The following is a 19,517-nucleotide window of genomic DNA, read 5'->3' as shown; positions in this document are numbered from 1 at the left end:
AATAAACTCGGTGAAGAGGACTGCGGCTCTGGATCCCGTGCCCTGGGCACCAGCTCCTGCCTGAGGCCTGCCCTTTCTTCCTCCTGGGGAGCCGAGGCCCCCAGCGTAGGGCGCTGTGCTTCCTTCCTTCAAGATACAAGGGATTGGGGACCCGGCCCCTCCCCCTTCAGACCCGGGGGTCCAGGCCCCCGCCCCTCCCCCCTCAGACCCGGGGGTCCAGGCCCCCCACCCCTCTCTCAGCTTCAGGAGTTAAAGTCCCCAGGTTTCTTCTCTTTCAGGGACCCGAGAACCCTGGCCGCAGCTTTCTCCTCCCTCAGACCCGGGAGACAGGACCCTCCGCCCCCGCCTGCACCCCTTAAGGAAGCGGACGTCCCTGCGGGCTCCTCTGGGGTCGGGGCCCGCCCCCAGCCCCTCCTCCGCGGGCAGCCTGCCTCCTCCCGCCCCTCGTCCCCTTAAAATACCCGGGGTCCCTATGGCAACGGGCGCGGACGACAGGTGCGGGTGTTATTTACGGGTCGAGCCCGAAATAGCCGGCGAGGGTGCAGGGGGCGGCGGATGGGGCCGAGGCCGGGAGTGCGCGGAGCGGCCGGGCCGGCGGGCGGCGGCGCGCGGAGCCGGCGGTTCGGAGGCCTCGCGGAGCTGGGGGCGGCGCGGCGCGGAGGCAGGAGAGCCCGCGGGGTCCCTGCCCGGGAGCCGGGGGTGGGAGGCCCGAGGGAGGCGCCCGGCCTGGAGCGGGCCCGGCCCGGCCGGCCCTGGGAGCCCGGGGGAGGGGGAGGCGAGCGATCGCAAAGGGGCACCCAGTCCGTTCCGGGCCCCAGCCGCCCTTCGAACCGCGGCAGGACGTGGTCCCCACTTCCTGAGCCCTGGTGCGGACCACAGCCCCTTCATCTGAGCCCCAGTGCGGACCCCAGGCCCCCCGCCCGGGTCCCGGGGTGGGGGTATCCCTCAGCCCCCTTCTCTAGGCTCCACGGTCCCCCAGCCCCCGGTCCCCTCGCAGCCCCCGGGCAGACCTTCTCCGGTCTCCTCTCTGAATGGCCAGGGAGAACCCCCTCGCCCCCCACTTTGCGGAATTCCAGCAGGTCCCCAGCTTCCTTGCTCTGAACCCCAGCCAGGACTTCAATGATCCTTCTCTGTGAAAGTTGGGGAGGTGTCCTACTGCCTGAGACCCAGAAGCAATTCTGACCTCCCCTTCGCAAGCCCCTGAACCCGTTTTTCCTCTTCTGAACCCCAGAGGGGACCCAACTCTTTCTCAGACTCTGAGCCCAAAAGAAGCCAGGAAGCATCCCCCCACACACACACACGAGGACCTCAGCTCCCCTTCCTGAGGACCCCAAACTCTGAGCCTTAGGGGGAAGCTCGGATCCTTTCCCCCGCCCCAGGAAACACAGTTTCCTCCCAGTGGGGGCCCCAGAGCAGCCCCTCAGAGCTTCCGCTGACCCTCAGTCCCTCCTTCTTCTGTAGCCCTCCCACCCCCGCTCCAGAGTACCCAGGTCCTAGCCCTGAGCCTGGGGGAACTTTGCTTTTCTCTGGTCCCATCTTTGCTGAGCTTCTCTGGGTACCCTCCCCCTCCCCCGCCCCCGCGAATCTCAGAGGCGTCTCAGTTCAGGATCTAGTATTTTCTTGGTATAGTATATTATCTAGTATATTAAGCCCCAGCTGCTGCTGCTAAGTCGCTTCAGTCGTGTCCGACTCTGTACGACCCCATAGACGGCAGCCCACCAGGCTCCGCCGTCCCTGGGATTCTCCAGGCAAGAACACTGGAGTGGGTTGCCATTTCTTTCTCCAATTAAGCCCCAGAGGGGACCTCAACTTCCCCATCTGAGGTTCCCGGGGGGACCTTTCCTTTTCCGAGCCCCTCACCCCCCGTTGCCAGACCCCAGGCGCGCCCCACGCCGCCACCCCCTCCCCGTACCCCGCTCCCTTCCCAGGAGCCCGCCTCAGCTCTGCCCTCTCGGCCCTGAGCCCCACCGCCTGCCAGGCGCGATGATGATGTGGTCCAACTTCTTCCTGCAAGAGGAGAACCGCCGGCGGGGGGCCGCGGCCCGGCGGCGAGCTCGCGGGCAGCCCAAGGCCCAGATGACCCCGGAGCGCGAGGGCAAGATCAAGCTGGCGCTGCTGCTGACCTCCGTGGGCGCCACGCTGGCCGTGCTGGCCGTCGGCACCGAGTTCTGGGTGGAGCTCAACACCTACCGGGACAACGGCAGCACCGTGTGCGACGCGGCGCACCTCGGCCTCTGGAAGATGTGCACCAAGCGACTGTGGCAGGCGGACGTGCCCGCGGGCAGAGACACCTGCGGGCCCGCCGAGCTGCCCGGAGGTGAGGCCGGCGCCCGCCCCGCGCGGGGAGAGGCCGCCGTCTGAGAAAGCGGAGCCCCAGAGAGAGCCTGCCGCCCCCACCCCTGCAGAGCAAGCCTGCACCCTCAGAATGCGCCCCCTACCCTGCCCACCTCCGCCTGTGCTCCCGGGAATAACTGCCCCGGGCGCACACCGTGCGGAGAGGGAGTCTGTACCCCCAAACTAGCCTGGGTCCCCAGGCCAGCCCCAGTCTATCCCAGGACCTCCAAAGCTCCAGACCCCCAGCACAACCCATGATTCCAGACATTTGTGTGGCCCTGGACCAGTCTGTACCCCCAGAGAGCCCATAAGATAGATAGAAAGGTAGATAATAGTCCTGTCTGACTCTTTGTGACCCCATGGACTGTAGCCCTCCAGGCTCCTCTGTCCCTGGGATTCTCCAGGCAGGAATACAGGAATGGGTTGCCATGCCCTCCTCCAGGGGATCTTCCCCATCCAGGGATCCAACCCTGCTCTCCTGGATTGCAGGCAGATTCTTTACTGTCTAAGCCACCAGGAAAGCCCCAGAGAGCCCGTGTCCCTAGAGAAACCTTGTGTCTCTGCTCACAGCCTGAGGCCTGAGACCCAGATGGTGACTCTGGACACAATTGGTGCCTCAGACAGCCTGTGTCCCCCCAAAAACACCCCCACCCCCCTGAGACATCCTGCTCCCTTTGAGAAAGACTCTGGGTTCCTGGTGTCAGCTTGCTCTTCCCACTCTGGAGACCGCCTGCAGCCCGACCCTGCAGGTCCTAGGGAGACAGCCTGCCTTGACGCCTACCCTAGAGTACGATCTATGCTGTTCCCTCCTACCAAGTCCACCAAAACAGAGCTCTCAGGAGACACCTCCCACATCCCAGGGCAGCCCTCCTGCTTCCTGGGAAATCTTCATTCCCTCCCCGTTTCACCTCATATCCTCAGACTGGACACTCCAGCCCTGCCTCGCTGTCTCTTCCAGACACCCCCACAGCCCTCACTTTCTCACAGAGTGGCTGTTTCACCCCCAGCCCTGCCAGAGAGCTATCCCATACCTCTCACTCTCCCAGACGGGACATGCCATGCCCTAAACTTATACCAGTGGGCACCCTATACCCCTGGGACCGGAGACAAGATCTCACTCCACCTCTACTGACCCAAGGAAACTATCTGACACCCCTCAGAGCCCATTTAGGATGCTGCATGCTTGATTGCCCGCATGGCATTGCCAGCCCTCCTCTTTCCTCTGCAGAGGATGTCTTATCATCTCGGGTGTGTGTTCAGTTGCTTCAGTTGTGTTCGACTCTTTGCAACCCTACACCAGGCCCCTCTGTCCATGGGATTCTCCAGGCCAGAATACTGGAGTGGGTTGCCATTCCCTTCTCCAGCGGATCTTCCCGACGACCCAGGGATCAAACCCAGGTCTCCGGCATTGCAGGCAGATTCTTTACACACACTCTTGATAGCAAAATGGGGCGCCATGCGCCCTTGTTCTGAGATACCCACCCACTCAGTGTGCAGACGGGCTCATTCTCACCCCTCAGAGCCTCAAGCAGATGTTCCAAAATTTTTGAGAAATGGGTTGCTCTGGTGGAAAAAAAAAAAACTGTTAGATGTTGTAAATTAAGTATGCTCTAATAAAAATTTTAATAGAGATAAAGCCAGAAATATGTATTAGATGCTTATGTAGTGCCTGGCTCGGTCCTAAGTATTTCATCTGCATCGACTTATCAGTCCTCATAGCAACCCTGTAAGTAGTTATTATCATCCCCAAAATTAAGAGCAAGAAGTGTATATAAATGGATCCAGACTTCCATGGTGGTCCAGTGGTTAAGACTCCACACTGCCAATGCAGGGAGCACGGGTGCCATCCTTGTTTGGGGAACTAAGATCCCACATGCCACTGTAATGCAGGCAAAAAGAAAAAAATTAAAGTTAAGTATATGCAATGTGAAAAGAACCGAAGTTTTTTAAGAGAGAGAGAAAGAAATATGGATGGCTCCGTCTAAGCACCCGGGCTAGTCACGTGGGGTTTGAACCCTGGTCACATCATTCTTAACAACTACAATATACTGCAGCTCATTAATCTGTAAATATGCCCCAGAGGTCCTCACTGCACTGGACAGGATGTCCCATTCCACCTAACTGCATACTCTGGGGTCCTTCACATCCCTGATGTCTCCCTAATGGTCTGAAAGGGCTTCAACTTTCTTAAAGGACCATCCCGGTCAGCCCACAGTCCTGACCCTTCAGAGGACATCTCCCAGCTTTCAAGGTTTCAGAAATATCCCACCCATCTCATGGCCCATCAAAGGACATCCCCAAGCGGGGGTGACCCATATCCCACTCTTTCCAAATGAGAGGTACCATATCCTCTGAGATAAGAGACAAGATAACCTAAATCATTAGCAGCCAAAACTGGGTGCTAATTGAGTGCCAATTGGGTACCAGATACCCCACACTCTCTCAGAAAGATGTACCACGCCCTCTCACTCTCTAGATGAGACTTTCTGTTCCCTTGCAGAGGAAGACCGCGCTTCTCCCTGACCACAACAGATAACACCTTGCCCTTTGCTCCACTGCACAAAGCATCTTTTGCTTCTGCAGAATCAGGACTCACTACCCCTGCCGGGGTGCGTCATGCCCTTCTCCTTCCCTCTGAGTACCAGGTGGAGTGTCCACATCACCTCACCTGACTCGGGAGCTTACCTCTTGTCCTTCAGCATCCCTCTTCAATTTGGAAAGTTCCTTACCACTTCCCAAGACCACCTGCCCTCTCTCCTGTTTCTTTCCCCGCTCTTATTCGTTAACTTCTCTCCTCCCCTTTCATCATCCTTCTCCTCAGGTTCCCCATCTGTGGAATGAGAGAGCTGATTCTAGGTGTGTTCTATGGGAAATTCTGGCTTTAAAATGCAATTTAGAAAGCATCTTCCCCCCCCCCCGCAAAGTGTGGGGTTCCTTAAACTTCAAGTACACAGAGTTAGATGAATCGTAACTTTTCAGCTTGTGTCACAAAATCATTACCAGTCTTAGCTGGTTCTTTCTTGTGCATTATTTTACATTCTTTTTAAAAAATTTTTCCTAATTCATCTCTTTAATGTATTGGATATATATTTTAACTTGGAAAATATACAGTGTTATTTTTATATATGTATTTTAATTTACATAAATGATATCATGCTCCAGATTTTTTTTCTATTTGTGATTTTTTTTTTTCTCAATGTGTTTCTCAAATCTCTCCAATCTACTTTCTGTTATTCTAGTTTGTGGCTGCTGTGTGGTGCAGAGCCTTGCCTGGGGACCATCCATCACATTTACTTGTCTATTCTCATAGAGATGGGCACCAGGTTGATTATTCTGACTCCATGTTTTTATAAACAATGTTGCAATGAACATCAGGGAATACATATATTTTCCTGCATGTGGTTTTTTTCTGGATGTATACCCAGAAGTAAAATTGCTGCATTACAGGGGATAAACATACTTGATTTCATAAAGCACTCCAGAGTGCTTTCCAAAAAAGACTAGTACCTGTTATACCCCGAGATGCTTCCTCTTATCCTTCCAAGTGCTTAATATTATCCTTTTAATATTTGCCAATCTAATTGATCTAAAGTGGCATCTCCCTGCTGATTTCAGTTGCATTTCTTTGATCCCCGGTGAGATGGAGCATCTCTTTATGTTCTTGTGAGTAATCCAGGCTTCTTCTCCTATGAACTGACTATTCATCTCCTTTGCCCATTTTTCAACTGGGTTATCTCTCTTTTCTTGCTGATCAGCAGGAGTTCTTTGTGTAGACAGGAACCCTTTCTGAGATAAAGAATCTCTTCTGAATGTGTTAACCTTCTGCCTGGATCTTGGTGTGCTCTGTTGAATAAAGCAGTTATCCATTTCTAATCTCATTTGACCCTAAACAAGTCCATATGACAGAGTCAGGGAAGAGACTATTAACTCACTTTATAGAGGAAGAGTCAGAAGCTCAGGTCAATAGCCGTCTCACGGCCACAGATCTGGATTTCTCAGCTCTGGATTGGAGTCCCAGCTCCTGGATAGCTGTGTGATAGCAGGTGGTTTTCCTTTTCTGGACGTCATTTCTCTCTGTCTATCAGGGATGCTAATGTCATATTTCTGGGTTACTGTGAGCTATGCTAAATGTCCAGCCCTGAGCTAACACTAGGGATCTCCATGTCATTACCTCTTTTTTTCTCTCTCCTGCTCCTACAGAAGCAAATTGCACTTATTTTAAATTCTTCACCACGGGAGAGAATGCACACATCTTCCAGAGAACCACAAAGAAAGGTAAGAACATTTCACCCGGCAGAGGGGATGGGCTGACCATGCCAAAGGAATTCTTTTCTTTCTTTTTAAATTGACATAGAGTTTGTTTACAGTATTGTGTTGGTTTCAGGGGTACAGCGAAATGATTCCATTATTTTTTTCAGAAGATATTCCCTTATTTATTAGAAGGTATTGATTATACTTCTCTGTGCTAGACAATAAGTCCTTGTTGGTTATCTAGTTTATGTACAGTAGTTCGTATCTGTTAGTCCCAGAGGAGTTCTTGATAGCATCACGCTCTTCTCTGCTTTGCTGAAGGATGGGCACAAGCTCCTAAGTCTTGGGAGGTCTCACCTTTGGGGAGAGGCGGTTCTTCAGAGCCCTCTGTCCAGTGTCCCTGCCTCAGCTCTGCCTTTGCCACATGCTGTATCATTTTGGGCAAGTCCCAGCCCCTCTCTGTGGGTGGTACAATAACATCTCACAGTGTGCATTTCCCACATACTAAGCACAGCCCTGAGAGTTTCATTTATAAGACTTCCAGTCCTTTCCATGACTCTGCAGGGCAGGGCCTTTATCTTAATCTACCAGATGAGAAAACGGAAGCCGATAAATGGTTTCTTTTCCTAGGAAGTGGCAGAGAGGCACGATTTAAACCCACATAATTCCGACTGCAACTCAGTGCCCTTCTATAAAGCATGCTGTGAACATGGAACGCTTCTGAATCTGCACTGAGTGGTACGGCAGCCACCGACCAAATGCGGCTGCTGCGACTAAGACACAGAGTTCTCAGCTTCGTTCAGTTTAAGTTCATTTCAAATGCAAACACCGTCTGTGGTTAGTGGCTCCATACGAAACAATGACACGCAGTCTCTCCACCACCCCAGTACCTCGGTACCCTCACCAGTAAAGGAACTGCGATCATGTCATCAACCTTATCTAGTCTCTATAAGGATTTAATGAGATGGTGCAGCTGAAACATACAGTATGGTGCCTGGCACATAGTAGGTCCTCATTAAACAGTGGTTTCCTATCTTCTCCACTCCTGTCTTATCTCGGTGCTAAGTGGGCTTGGGCAGGTCACCGTGCACCCCTGCCCCCCCGCGCCAGGAGAGTAACATACTCTCAGGGCACGTCTATGGACCAAGTGCTGAATGCCGCGTTGTGCACTGGGCACATTACATGTGTGACTTCTAATCCTCTCAGCAGACCAAACAGACACTTTTGTCTTGATTTTTCTAGAAGAAGAAAGTGAGGCTCAGAGAAGTTCAGTGGCTTTAGCAGAATCTTCCAGCTAGGAAGTAGCTAGGGAGAATTCCAACTTGGATCATCCCACTGTAATGCACTGCCTTCTCTGTTGTCTCCCATGCACACACACAACCCACTGCCTCAGTTTCCCCACTGGTAAACAAACGGTGACCAGATCATAAATAATAATTGGTAGTTCCCATCTTCTTCTAATCCTGGCTCTGCCCATTCTTGGCTCTGTGACCTTAGGCAAATAACTGACCCTTTCTGAGTGTTAGTTCCTTCAACAGTATAAGTAAAATATTGGACTGGATGACCTGCTACTTGAAAACTCTTCTCTAGTCCCGGATCTTTCATATTCCTGGTTCTGAGTCCCTATAGGGGAGTTCTCTCCACGTCCTACATCCAGTGTTCTCTATTTCCCCTTCCCCTCCTCGCAGAGGTGAATCAGGCAGCTGCAGTGATAGCAGTGCTAGGCTTGGCAGTTTTGGCCCTGGGGTGCCTCTGTATCATCATGGTGCTCAGCAAAGGTGCAGAGTTCCTGCTCCGTGTTGGAGCCGTCTGCTTTGGCCTCTCAGGTGAGGGTTGAGAGCCTGCAGACCAAGGACACTGCATGTTAGGAGATCTGGACTGCAACCCCTCTTGCATGCTGGGAGGGTAGGTCTTCAAACCCTGTTGCATGCTGGGAGGTCAGGTCTCCAAACACCATTGCATGCTGGGAAGTCGGGTCTTAAAGCCCTGTTGCCTGCTGGGAAGGTATGTTTCCAAGCACTGTTGCATGCTGGGAGGTTGGGGGAGGTCTCTGAGCACTGTTGCACGTTGACAGATCAGGTCTCCAAGCACTGTTATGTGCTAGGATTTGGCAGAAGCTTAAGTGCTATAGAACTCTCAGGGGTGGGAGAGTTCTAAGTTCTGCTGCTGACTCAAACACTTTTTTATATTGGAATCTAGGGTCTCCAAGCACTGTTGCCTGTTCACAGGGTGAGGGAGAGCCCCATGGGCTGTTTCATACTGGGAGATTGAAGAAGTTCTCTAAGCACCGGTTGCATGCTAGGAAGCACAAGGGCTATAGTAGTCTTAAATATGAGAAAATTCCATGCGCTGTTGTTGGCCGAGAATTAAAGGTTCTCTAGACACTCTTTTAGATTTGCACTTGGAGTCTGTAAGAACTGTTCCATTTTTGGAGTTGACGGTCCAAAAAGTCTGCATCTTGTGAAATGTAGCCCTCATTGGATCAGATGCTTTCTAAGGTGGATAGATAGGTCATTCATTATAAAAAATTTCATTTATCTTTCATGGATCTACTGAGCACCTACCATGTTCCAGGTACTAGGCTAAGGGTTGGAGATAAAAGATTTATAAGACAGACACTGTGTCTGTCCTCATAAAGCCTAGATTCTGACAGAAATAGACAGTAAGCAGCAATTCAACTACAGTTGTGATGAGAGTTATGATAAAGCATTTAAGGGGTACACACTGGGGTGGGAGGTATGTCAGGAAATTTGAGGAAGTGGTATTGAAGCTGATAATCAAATGAGGAATGGAAAGCACCCGGAGTGTGGTGTTGGCAGTGGTGGCGGCCGTGGTGGTGTGGTGGTCATATGGTAATAGTGATGGTAAACAGGATGTGCGAAGTCTGTGAAATATCTGGCAAGTTTAAGGAACAGAATGAAGATCAGAGCATAAAGCAGGGCAAGGTTTCCACAAACGTACAAGGTATGGATGGTCAAGCGCACACTCAAATAGAAATGATTAGTGATCACATTCTTTAAAAACATATGTACTGACTCGCTGACCGTGTCAGGTCGTAGTTGTGGCACCTGGGGTCTCTCACCGCAGCTCGGGGGCGCTCTAGTCGTGGCGTTTGGGCTTAGTTGCTCTGCAGCATATGGGGTCTTAGTTCCCCAACCAAGAAGCAAGTCCACATCCCCTGCATTGCAAGGCAGACAACCAGGGAAGTCCCAACAATCACATTCTTATTATTGTTTTGTGCCTTGGAGAGCTTCCTAAATAAAGGGGGGGGAAGTCAGTCACTCCCTTTCCTTTGTTTCATTTATCCATCAGTGCACTTAAATCACTGCTATGCACACAGACCCATTACACTGTGTATATGTGTGAACATATGTGTCATGTTAAGACTATAGAAGACAGAAAGGTTAAGGAAATTATCATCTGGCTAAGGACATAGAAATGATACAAATTATCACACAGTTATAAACGGCAGTAAGTGCCCAAGAAAAAGTAGAGTCCTGTGAGAATGCTTAATGAGGGCACTTGATTTAAAGCAGAATTAGAGAAGGCCTCTTGGAGGAGGTGACGCTTACAATGTCAAAGTATGGGTAACCAAGCTAGCAAAACGTTTGGTGAATTTCAGGTCCTGAAAGACAGCCAGTGAGGTTGGAGCATGGAGAGTGAGGATACTGGTGTAAAAGACAAACCAGGAGGGATTTTCCTGGTGGTCCCGTGGTAAGATTCTACACTTAAGTGCAGGGGACTGGGGTTTGATCTCTGGTCAGGGAACTAGATCCCACGTGCCGCAGCTAAGGTTTCACATGCCACAACTAAAGAGCCCATATGCCGCAACTGAAGACCCAGCACAGCCAAGTAACTGTTAAGAGATGAGTGAGCTTGGGGAAATTGCTCTCCTTCTCTGAGTTTAAATTTCATATTTATGAACTCATGCATCCAAGTATCTATTTATCAAGTACCTATCCTATCCATCCATCCATCTTTACCCTGATCCATCAACCGTCTCCCTCCCCACTGCCGTTTCTTCCTCCCTTTTCTCCCCGCTTTTCTCTTTCCACTCATGTATTCAGCTGTCTGTCCATCCGCCCATTCACTCAGTGATACAGTGGGCCTTTGATGTCTAGTGCGTGCCGGATGCTGTGTCAGGTACTACTGGGGGCAGGATGAAGACCGGATTAAGATGATTCCTGTTGTCATGGGATTTTTAGCTTGGTAGGCATTTGGTGTTGGTGTTGTTATTGAACTCATGCTTGTGTTATTCCTGAGGGCGCCATGAAAGTGTGGACGTTAAAGTGTTTTATGAAAGTCTCGGGCACAAAACTGCTCTGCAGATTGTACAACCAAATAAAAGTGAAGGGTATATTTGACTCCATAATTAATTTTCTTATACTGGATATCAGGGCAGGTGGGGGTTTTGAGGTCTCTGTAGACCTCAAACGTGTTCAGGTTATATTGTTTTTCTCCATAAAGTGAATGTGTCCGGTGTTCTGTGTTTTAGGGATATGAAACAAACAATTTCCTGGCCCTCACAGTTTTATACTCTATTGGAAGAGAGAGAAACCAGTAAATAAATAACACATATAAATTAACATATGTTAATAATTACCAATTCTGATTAATGCTATAAATGAAAAGTAAAGTGTGTAATGGAAACCTGCAACTGGGGAGACCAACAGAGACTTAGGTGGTGGTGGTCAGGGAAGGCTTCTCGGAAGAAATGTGACTGAAGTAGGGGTGTAGAGAATGAGCATGTGTAATGTAGCCTTAGGGAGGGGTAAGCAGTTATTCCAAGCACCATAAAGGTCTCCAGGCTTGAACAAACTGGGTGCATTCAAGTCCTGAAAGAAATCTTACACCATGCCATGGTAGGATGGGAAGGGCAGCTTGAGAGGAGGCTGAAGAAGTAGGCCGGGGCGGGGTCCCATGGCCCCCTCTAGGTCATACGAGAGAGGCCTTGCTTCTGCCCAGAGCCCCCGCCCCTGAGTTCTGTGCAGGCTGGCTTCTTTCCCTCCTTCTGGGTCTCAGCGCCAGTGGCTGTTCTGATGACGCCGCCTCCAGTCCCAGCCCCGCCCCTGGATGCCACGCCCCTTCCCATCACTCTGTTTTTACCTCCTTCCTAGCGTGCATCACTGTCTGAAATTACCCTGTCTTCTCATGTGTTCACTTTGGAAGTTTCAGCCTGGCTGCCCACAGGCCAGCAGCAGCCCATAAATGTACTTTGTCTGGCGGGCAGTGTATAGAGGTTTCTCTGAGCCAGTATTTAAACTCACCCAATATTTTGGGTGAATGCCCCCCGAGAAATAATAATCGGTTTTCAAAATTCCAGCTGTTCTTGGAAAACCAGAAAATCGAGCCCGTTAAGCCCCTGCTTCTGATGAGCTGCCGTTGGCTGAAGCTGGGTCTGGGCCACCCTCTGTCACTGTCCCACCACACCTGCCTGCTCATCTGTCTGTGCTTTCTCTTTGTCCCCTGGAGGCCTCGGAGCTTTGCAAGCCTGGGTTTCTTTGTTTACCATCTGTCTTCTCCAAGTAGAACATAGGTTCTGTGAGGCTCTTTGTTGGTCTTGTTCCTTTCTTTTTTCTTTTTTCAATCAAATTGCATTACAACTTGCCTGATCGTCTTTTCGTTTTGTAATCTACCATCACTCTTTTTTCTTTTCAGCTTCCTCGGCATATGAGTGACAAGTATAAATTGTGTGCATGTATACATATACACATTTATATATGGGCTTCCATGATGGCTCAGACAGTAAAGAATCTGCCTGCAATGCCAGAGACATGGGTTCAATCCCTGGGTCAGGAAGATCCCCTGAAGGAGGGCATGGCAACCCACTCCAGTAGTCTTGCCTGGAGACTCCCATGGACAGAGGAGCCTGGTGGGCTGCAGTCCATGGGGTCGCAAAGAGCCAGACAGGACTGAGCGCACAGCACGCCACAGACATATGTATACACGCTATTGCATATAAGGTGTGCACTTGATGTTGTTGGGTTTTCGTTTGTTCATTTTGTTTTTTGGCCACACTGTGTGACTTGCAGGATCTCTGTTCCTGGACTAGGGATTGAACGTGGGCCACAGCAGTGAAAGCGCCAAGTCCTAACCACCACGCCACCAAGGAACTCCCCTACCACCTGATGTTTTGATATGTTTTGATATGCATCATAGAATGGTCATGACAATCAAACTAGCTGACACATTCATGACCTCACATACTAATCGTTTTTGGGGTTTTTTGGCAGCAAGAACATTTAAGATCTAGTCTCTTAGCAAGTTTTATGTCCATGGTATATTAACTATAGTCACCATGTTCTGTGCTTAGTCGCTCAGTCGTGTCTGACTTTTTGCAACCCCGTGGACTATACAGTCCCTGGAATTCTCCAGGCCAGAATACTGGAGTGGGTAGTCTTTCCCTTCTCTGGAAGATCTTCCCAACCCAGGGATCGAACTCAGTCTCCCGCATTGCAGGCGGATTCTTTACCATCGGAGCCACCAGGGAAGCCCATGGTCACCATACTGTACAGCAGACCTCCAGAACGGATTCTTCTTGCAGCTGAAGTCTGTGCCCTCTGATTAGCATCTCCTCATTTCCCCCTCCCCTCAGTCCCTGGCAATCACCACTCTGCTCTCTGCCTCAGTGGCTTCAACTAAGTTAGATTCTATCGTCACTCTTTACTAAAGTCTTGATGGAGTCTCTCTTTTTTAAAATTATTTTTACTTGTTTATTTATTTGGCAAAAGGAGAAGAGGGCAACAGAGGATGAGATGGTTGGATGGCATCACTGACTCAATGGACATGAATTTGAGCAAGCTCCAGGAGATAGTGAAGGACAGGGCAGCCTGGCATGCTGCAGTCCACGGGGTCGCAAAGAATCAGACACGACTTGGCAGCTGAACAACAATGACAACATTTATTTGGCTGTGACAGGTCTTAGTTACAGCCTGTGGGATCCAGTTTCCTAACCAGGAATCCAACTCCAGGCACCCTCCACTGGGAGCGTGGAGTCTTAACCACTGGACCACCAGGGAAGTCCCTTGATGGAGTCTTAATTTGCCCTTTGTGATTCTTGATTCCTTGGTTTGCTTTATTCTTTTTTTTTTTTTAAAGCAGTGAAAGACACAAAAATTACCATTTGAACCTTTTATAAACAAACCTTTATTTTAGTTTTTTTGACCATGCAATGCAGCATGCAGGATCTAATTTCTCTGACCAGGGATCAAACCCATGCCCCCTGCCTGAAAGTGTGAGTCTTAGCCTTTGAGCTACCAGGGAGCCCTGCACCGCTGTAAGTGCCCCCTTCTGTGGCACTAAGTTCATTCACACAGCCGTGCGACCATCCCCACCACCCGTCTCCAGCACTTTAGCATCTTCTCCGGTTAAAACTCTCTCCCCATTAAACACGAACTCCCCTCTCACCCTCTCTCTCCCCCAGCACCCACCTTCTACTCTCTGTCTCTGTGAATTTGGGTCTTGTTCTTTCTCTCTGGTTTCCAAAATTGTGCCTGCTCTAGAGCAGGTGCTTAGTAAGTGGTCGTTGAAGGGATACTAGTGAAACCACAGAAATATGTCTCGGATGGGGGGCACTGGGAGTCTCCAATCCTTGATATCTCAGCACAGAAGGAATTCAGCGAGAGGCAAAGTGATGGATAAGAAGTGATCTATTAGAATAGCATGCTTGTAAGTGGGCAGGTGAGAGGGTGCCGTGCTGAGAACTTAGTGGGCTGCGGTTTTATGAACAAGAGAAAAGTGGGGAGGGGAAGAGGACCCCCTGCTCCCCCCTGCTCCACCTCCAACTTCCATCATCAGCTCCTCCTCCGTGTCAGGCGGGGATTTTTCTTGTCCCTACATGGTCAAACCCTGGGTTGGGATGATCCCCTGGAGAAGGGCATGGCAACCCGCTCCAGTATTCCTGCCTGGAGAATCCCATGGACAGAGGAGCCTGGTGGGCTAGAGTCCATGGGGTTGCAAAGAGTCAGACACGACTGAGCAACTAACACACACACACGGTCAGACTAGGACTGTCACAGTGCAATGGAAATGAACAGAAAAGTGGTCAGTCACTCAGTTCAGTTGCTCAGTCGTATCCAACTCTTTGTAACCCCATGAACTGCAGCACGCCAGGCCTCCCTGTCCATCACCAACTCCCAGAGTTTACCCAAACTCATGTCCATTGAGTTGGTGACACCATCCAATCATCTCATCCTCTGTCATCCCCTTCTCCTCCTACCCTCAATCTTTCTGAGCATCAGGGTCTTTTCCAAGGAGTCAACTCTTCACATCAGGTGGCCAAAGTATTGGAGTTTCAGCTTCAACATCAGTCCTTCCAATGAACAGCCAGGACTGTTCTCCTTTAGGATGGACTGGTTGGGTCTCCTTGCAGTCCAAGGGACTCTCAAGAGTCTTCTCCAGCACCACAGGTCAAAAGCATCAATTCTTCAGCGCTCAGCTTTCTGTGTAGTCCAACTCTCACATCCATACATGACCACTGGAAAAGCCATAGCCTTGACTAGATGGACCTTTGTTGGCAAAGTTAATATCTCTGCTTTTTAATATGCTGTCTAGGTTGGTCATAACTTTCCTTCCAAGGAGTAAGTGTTTTAATTTCATGGCTGCAATCACCATCTGCAGTGATTTTGGATTCCAGACAAATAAAGTCTGACACTGTTTCCACTGTTTCCCCATCTATCTGCCATGAAATGATGGGACCAGATGCCATGATCATAGTTTTCTGAATGTTGAGCTTTAAACCAACTTTTTCACTCTCCTCTTTCACTTTCATCAAGAGGCTCTTTAGTTCTTCACTTTCTGCCATAAGGGTAGTGTCATCTGCATATCTGAGGTGATTGATATTTCTCCCGGCAATCTTGATTCCAGCTTGTGCTTCCTCCAGCCCAGCATTTCTCATGATGTACTCTGCATAAAAGTTAAATAAGCAGGGTGACAATATACAGCCTTGACGTACTCCTTTTCCTATTTGGAACCAGTGCGTTGTGGTAACATCCACTAAAATAAGGTAAAACATCTCAGGTTTCAGCATAATGTCCACTTTCCCTTATATTTGTGTTTTTAGGGCAGGTGCCCGGAGAAGCGTGTCCTAGGGGTCATTAACTTACTGAGCCCACTGGGCAGGATGTGGGTCTCATGACACCACTGTTTTGTTGTTCGAGGGCATGTCTCATGCTGCATGGTTTGATTGCTAAGCAAGCCTGTTTGGTTTTGGTTTTGTGGTTAACCAAACCTGCTTTTTTTTTGGCTGTGCCATACAGTTCACAAGGATCTTAATTCCCTGACCGGGGATCGAACCCTTGCTCCCTGCAGTGGCAGCATGGAGCCCTAACCACTGGCTTGCCAAGGAATTCCCTGGCGTGTCTTCTTGAATGGTCGTTTACTTACAGGGGTCTCCCGAACATTTTCCTTTACTCTGACCCCCTGGTGGGATTACCTATTTAGTCACCTCCTTCGTCCCTTCACTCCGCCCCGTCGCTAGGAGGGGTCTGTCCGGTTTCTGGCTTGAGGAAGCGTGTTTGGGGGACTATTGGGGTAGGTGCTCAGCCCTCAGTGGGGGACTCCCGGGGCCTGAGGACCACATCTGTTCTCCTCTCCCCGCAGGCCTGCTGGTCCTCGTCAGCCTGGAGGTCTTCCGGCATTCTGTGCGAGCCTTGATGCAGAGGGTCAGCCCCGAGCCCCCCGCGGCCCCGGCCCTGACCTACGAGTACTCCTGGTCCCTGGGCTGTGGCGTGGGGGCCGGCCTGATCCTGATGCTGGGAGGTGGCTGCTTTCTGCTGCTCACCCTGCCTCCCGGACCCTGGAGTCCCCTCTGTCCCAAGTGGGGCCAGCGGGCCCCCTAGCGCCACCGTCGTGCGTTCTTGCAGCAACTTCTCAATGCCCCTCCGCCCTCCCCATCATCCCCTTTGCATCTTTCACCCCATGCCCCAGAGAGACTGTGTTCTCCAGACTCTGGGGCCCACGCTGTTTGCACAAACCTGCCCCTCCCCCTCGTAAATACCTTTTTCCTCTGTAAATATGTTTTTTTTTTCCCCCTCTATGGCTGGATTTGGGTTGCTTGGGGGTGGGGCGGGGAGAGGATGTTTTTGCAAACGAGGGTCCCCAGGGAAGACTGCTGGGGACCTGATGGGGTAACTAGCGGGTGGGGGTGGGAAGGCGAGGTCAGGGGGTCTTGGGAGGGAGTTGGACCTTCTCGTTGCCCAGACTGGGATGTATTCAGCTGTGGAAGAGACTTCTTCTGGGGAGAGAGGGGAGGGGAGAATCTCTGGGTCTGACCTGGCTGTGGTCTGATTTGGGATTAAAGGTTTGGAAATTTAACAACTTTGGAGTCTGCTGTGATGTGGGTTGTGTATTCCAGGGTGGGGAAAAGGGGTCACGGAAAACGTCTGCCTGAAAAACCTCTTCAGAAAACCTCTGTCTGCTACTCGTCAGCCCTGAAGTCACGTGTCATTGAACCCATAGTGAGTGACGGAAAACCCAATATGGAACCCAGACTCTGTTGCGGGTTGAACAGGGTCCCTGCGGGAAGTATGTGCTGGGGTCCGAACCAGCAGGACCTCAGAATGTGATCTTGTTTGGAGATGGAGCTTTTGGGAAGTATGTGCTGGGGTCCGAACCAGCAGGACCTCAGAATGTGACCTTGTTTGGAGATGGAGCCTTTACGGAGGCAATCCAGTGAAAATGGGGTCATTAGTCTGAGCCTTTTGTGCTTAGTCGCTCAGTCGTGTCCGACTCTCTGCGACCCCGTGGCCCGTAGCCCACCAGGCTCCCCTGTCCATGGGCTTCTCCAGGCAAGAATACTGGAGAAGGTGGCCATGCCCTCCTCCAGGGGATCCTCCAGACCCACGGATCAAACGCAGGTCTTCCGCAGTGCAGGCGGGTTCTTTACCACTGAGCCCCCGGAAAGTCGCCTGGTGTCCAGCGTGGGGAGGAGATTAGGACTCTGAGGGCGGACAGCGGGCAGGCGAGGGGAAGAGACTCAGGGAGAAGACAACTGTCTCCCAGCCTAGGAGGGCTGCCTGTAAGAGATCCCCCTCTCAGCACAGGGGAGTGACCAGCCCTGCAGGCGCCCAGACCTCAGGGCTCCGGTGTCCAGCACCCCGAGACAGCATTTCAGGGTCTAAGACCCAGCCTGGGGGCTTTGTCAGGGCCGCCCCAGCAAGCTGGTACACCCGTCAGTGCCTGGCAGAGGGCTTCAGCTGTAACAAATGCCTACAAATGTACAAGTGGCTTTGGAGGTGGAGATGGGCAGCAGCCGGAGGTGTCTGAGGTGCGTTCTAGAATCAGCCTAGATTGCCTGATGACCCCGTTGGTAGGAATACGATGTGAAGGGAATTCTGAGGAGGACTCGGGAAGAGGGGAGGAGAACTGTGGAGGAAGCGTCCAGCATCTCAGAGAACACTCGGATCATCACGAGCGGAATGCTGGTGGAAGACGGCCCCCACAGCTCTCAGGGAGCAGGCCAGGAGACCCGGTGTCAAGTTCAAGCCCTTCAGCCCGAGGGCCCAGCCTCTTCCTGGGAGGACCAGTGTGCGCCTTTCAACTCAGAAATCTCAACTCAAACGAAGAATGAATTCTTCAGTTAGGTAGGAATCGCAGAAGCTGAGCTCAGAGGCCAAAGTCTCTTAAATTTAAGTTTAAAAATATTTAAATATGGAATGTGTGCTGGCTTATGACTACAAATGTTTAAATATTGTGAGTGTGAGTCTCTTAAGTGCTTCTATATTTAAGAATAAGTTACAATGTGATTATATATATGTATTACATAAAACATATATAATTTAAAGTATTTACTATGCTGCTGCTGCTAAGTCACTTCAGTCGTGTCCGACTCTGTGTAACCCCATAGACGGAAGCCCACCAGGCTCCCCCGTCCCTGGGATTCTCCACGCAAGAACACTGGAGTGGGTTGCCATTTCCTTCTCCAATGTGTGAAAGTGAAAAGTGAAAGTGAAGCCGCCCAGTCGACCAACCCTTAGCGACCCCACGGACTGCAGCCCACCAGACTCCTCCATCCATGGGGTTCTCCAGGCAAGAGTTCTGGAGTGGCTTGCCATTGCTTTCTCTGATTTACTATAAGTTCAGTTAAATATATTAACAGTATATATTTTATATGTATAAATATGTATATAATTACACTCATATTGTAAATTAACATATTTAATATAAACAGAAAAATAATATAATATAATATAATATAAAATTATAGCATAATATAAAATTATATACAATGTATACCAGTATTACATATGATTATATCATAACAAGCAGATTGTTATATTAATATTATGGATATCGTGACATATTTTATATTCATATAAATGTTTCTTTAATTATAGATTATAAACACAATTATGTTATATAGTCATACATAATTATAACGTCGATTATAATTTTATATGATATATTAATATTATGTCATATTATATAAATAGAGCATTCAGAAGATACATATATGTAACAGTATTTCTACAACATAATGTATTATGTAAATAATGTAATATACATGTAACATGTAACTTATATGAATATATTACTTATATGTGTAATGTCATTGATACAATATAACCTATATACATATAATGCCTATATATATGCCACGATATTTATACGATGTAGTCATACGCATGTAACGCGTGTATGTACCGTGATAATCAGACTGCGTAAGTCTTAGAACGCTCATCGTGTGGTTATGACTTGTCCCGGGTTGGAAGCCGCTTCTTCCGCAGGGGGTTCGTCGTCCTCGGGGGGCCGGGGAGCGTGCCCCGCTCGGATCCGGTCTCCGCGCCCTAAGCACGAGCGCAGGCCGTGCTAAGGGTGCTGGGTGCAGAGCCGGCCCGTGCGGCCTCTCCCCTCTGGTCGGCGGGGCAGCAGAGCTGCTGCGCTGCGGCCGCGAGCGGGGGCGCGGGCCCCGGCGGTCCCGTGGGGCTCTCCCT

At 50.3% G+C, this 19,517-nt stretch overlaps 1 protein-coding gene across 3 annotated transcripts; it reads left to right on the top strand.

The window, feature by feature from the left end:
* Positions 1-555: 555 nt before the first annotated feature.
* Positions 556-18,585, top strand: CACNG6 (calcium voltage-gated channel auxiliary subunit gamma 6). 3 transcript variants are annotated; one of them, XM_088830108.1, is made up of 5 exons: positions 556-661; positions 2,015-2,317; positions 6,535-6,609; positions 8,274-8,411; positions 16,186-18,585. In XM_088830108.1, the coding sequence occupies exons 1-5, from the start codon at positions 556-558 to the stop codon at positions 16,422-16,424; spliced, it is 861 nt and encodes a 286-aa protein (XP_088686234.1). In that variant the 3' UTR covers positions 16,425-18,585. The 3 variants fall into 3 exon arrangements, with proteins under 3 accessions (XP_088686234.1, XP_055267283.2, XP_055267284.2); XM_055411308.2 differs by lacking the exon at positions 556-661 and having other exon boundaries at positions 1,098-2,317; XM_055411309.2 differs by lacking the exons at positions 556-661; positions 8,274-8,411 and having other exon boundaries at positions 1,098-2,317.
* The last annotated feature ends 932 nt before the right edge of the window (positions 18,586-19,517 follow it).

This window comes from Moschus berezovskii, chromosome 22 (assembly GCF_049115385.1).
Source record: "Moschus berezovskii isolate FMDL1 chromosome 22, NW_MosBer_1.0, whole genome shotgun sequence".
Taxonomy (NCBI): Eukaryota; Metazoa; Chordata; class Mammalia; order Artiodactyla; family Moschidae; genus Moschus; species Moschus berezovskii.
This window is presented reverse-complemented; position numbering and strand designations above follow the sequence as displayed.

Bases quoted from the DNA above. Each gene is read 5' to 3' on its own strand.
- CACNG6 (XM_088830108.1), top strand. From the start codon at position 556: ATGGGGCCGAGGCCGGGAGTGCGCGGAGCGGCCGGGCCGGCGGGCGGC. The intron at 6,610-8,273 runs GTAAGAACATTT...CCCTCCTCGCAG, and splicing joins CCAGAGAACCACAAAGAAAG to AGGTGAATCAGGCAGCTGCA. The intron at 8,412-16,185 runs GTGAGGGTTGAG...CTCTCCCCGCAG, and splicing joins CGTCTGCTTTGGCCTCTCAG to GCCTGCTGGTCCTCGTCAGC.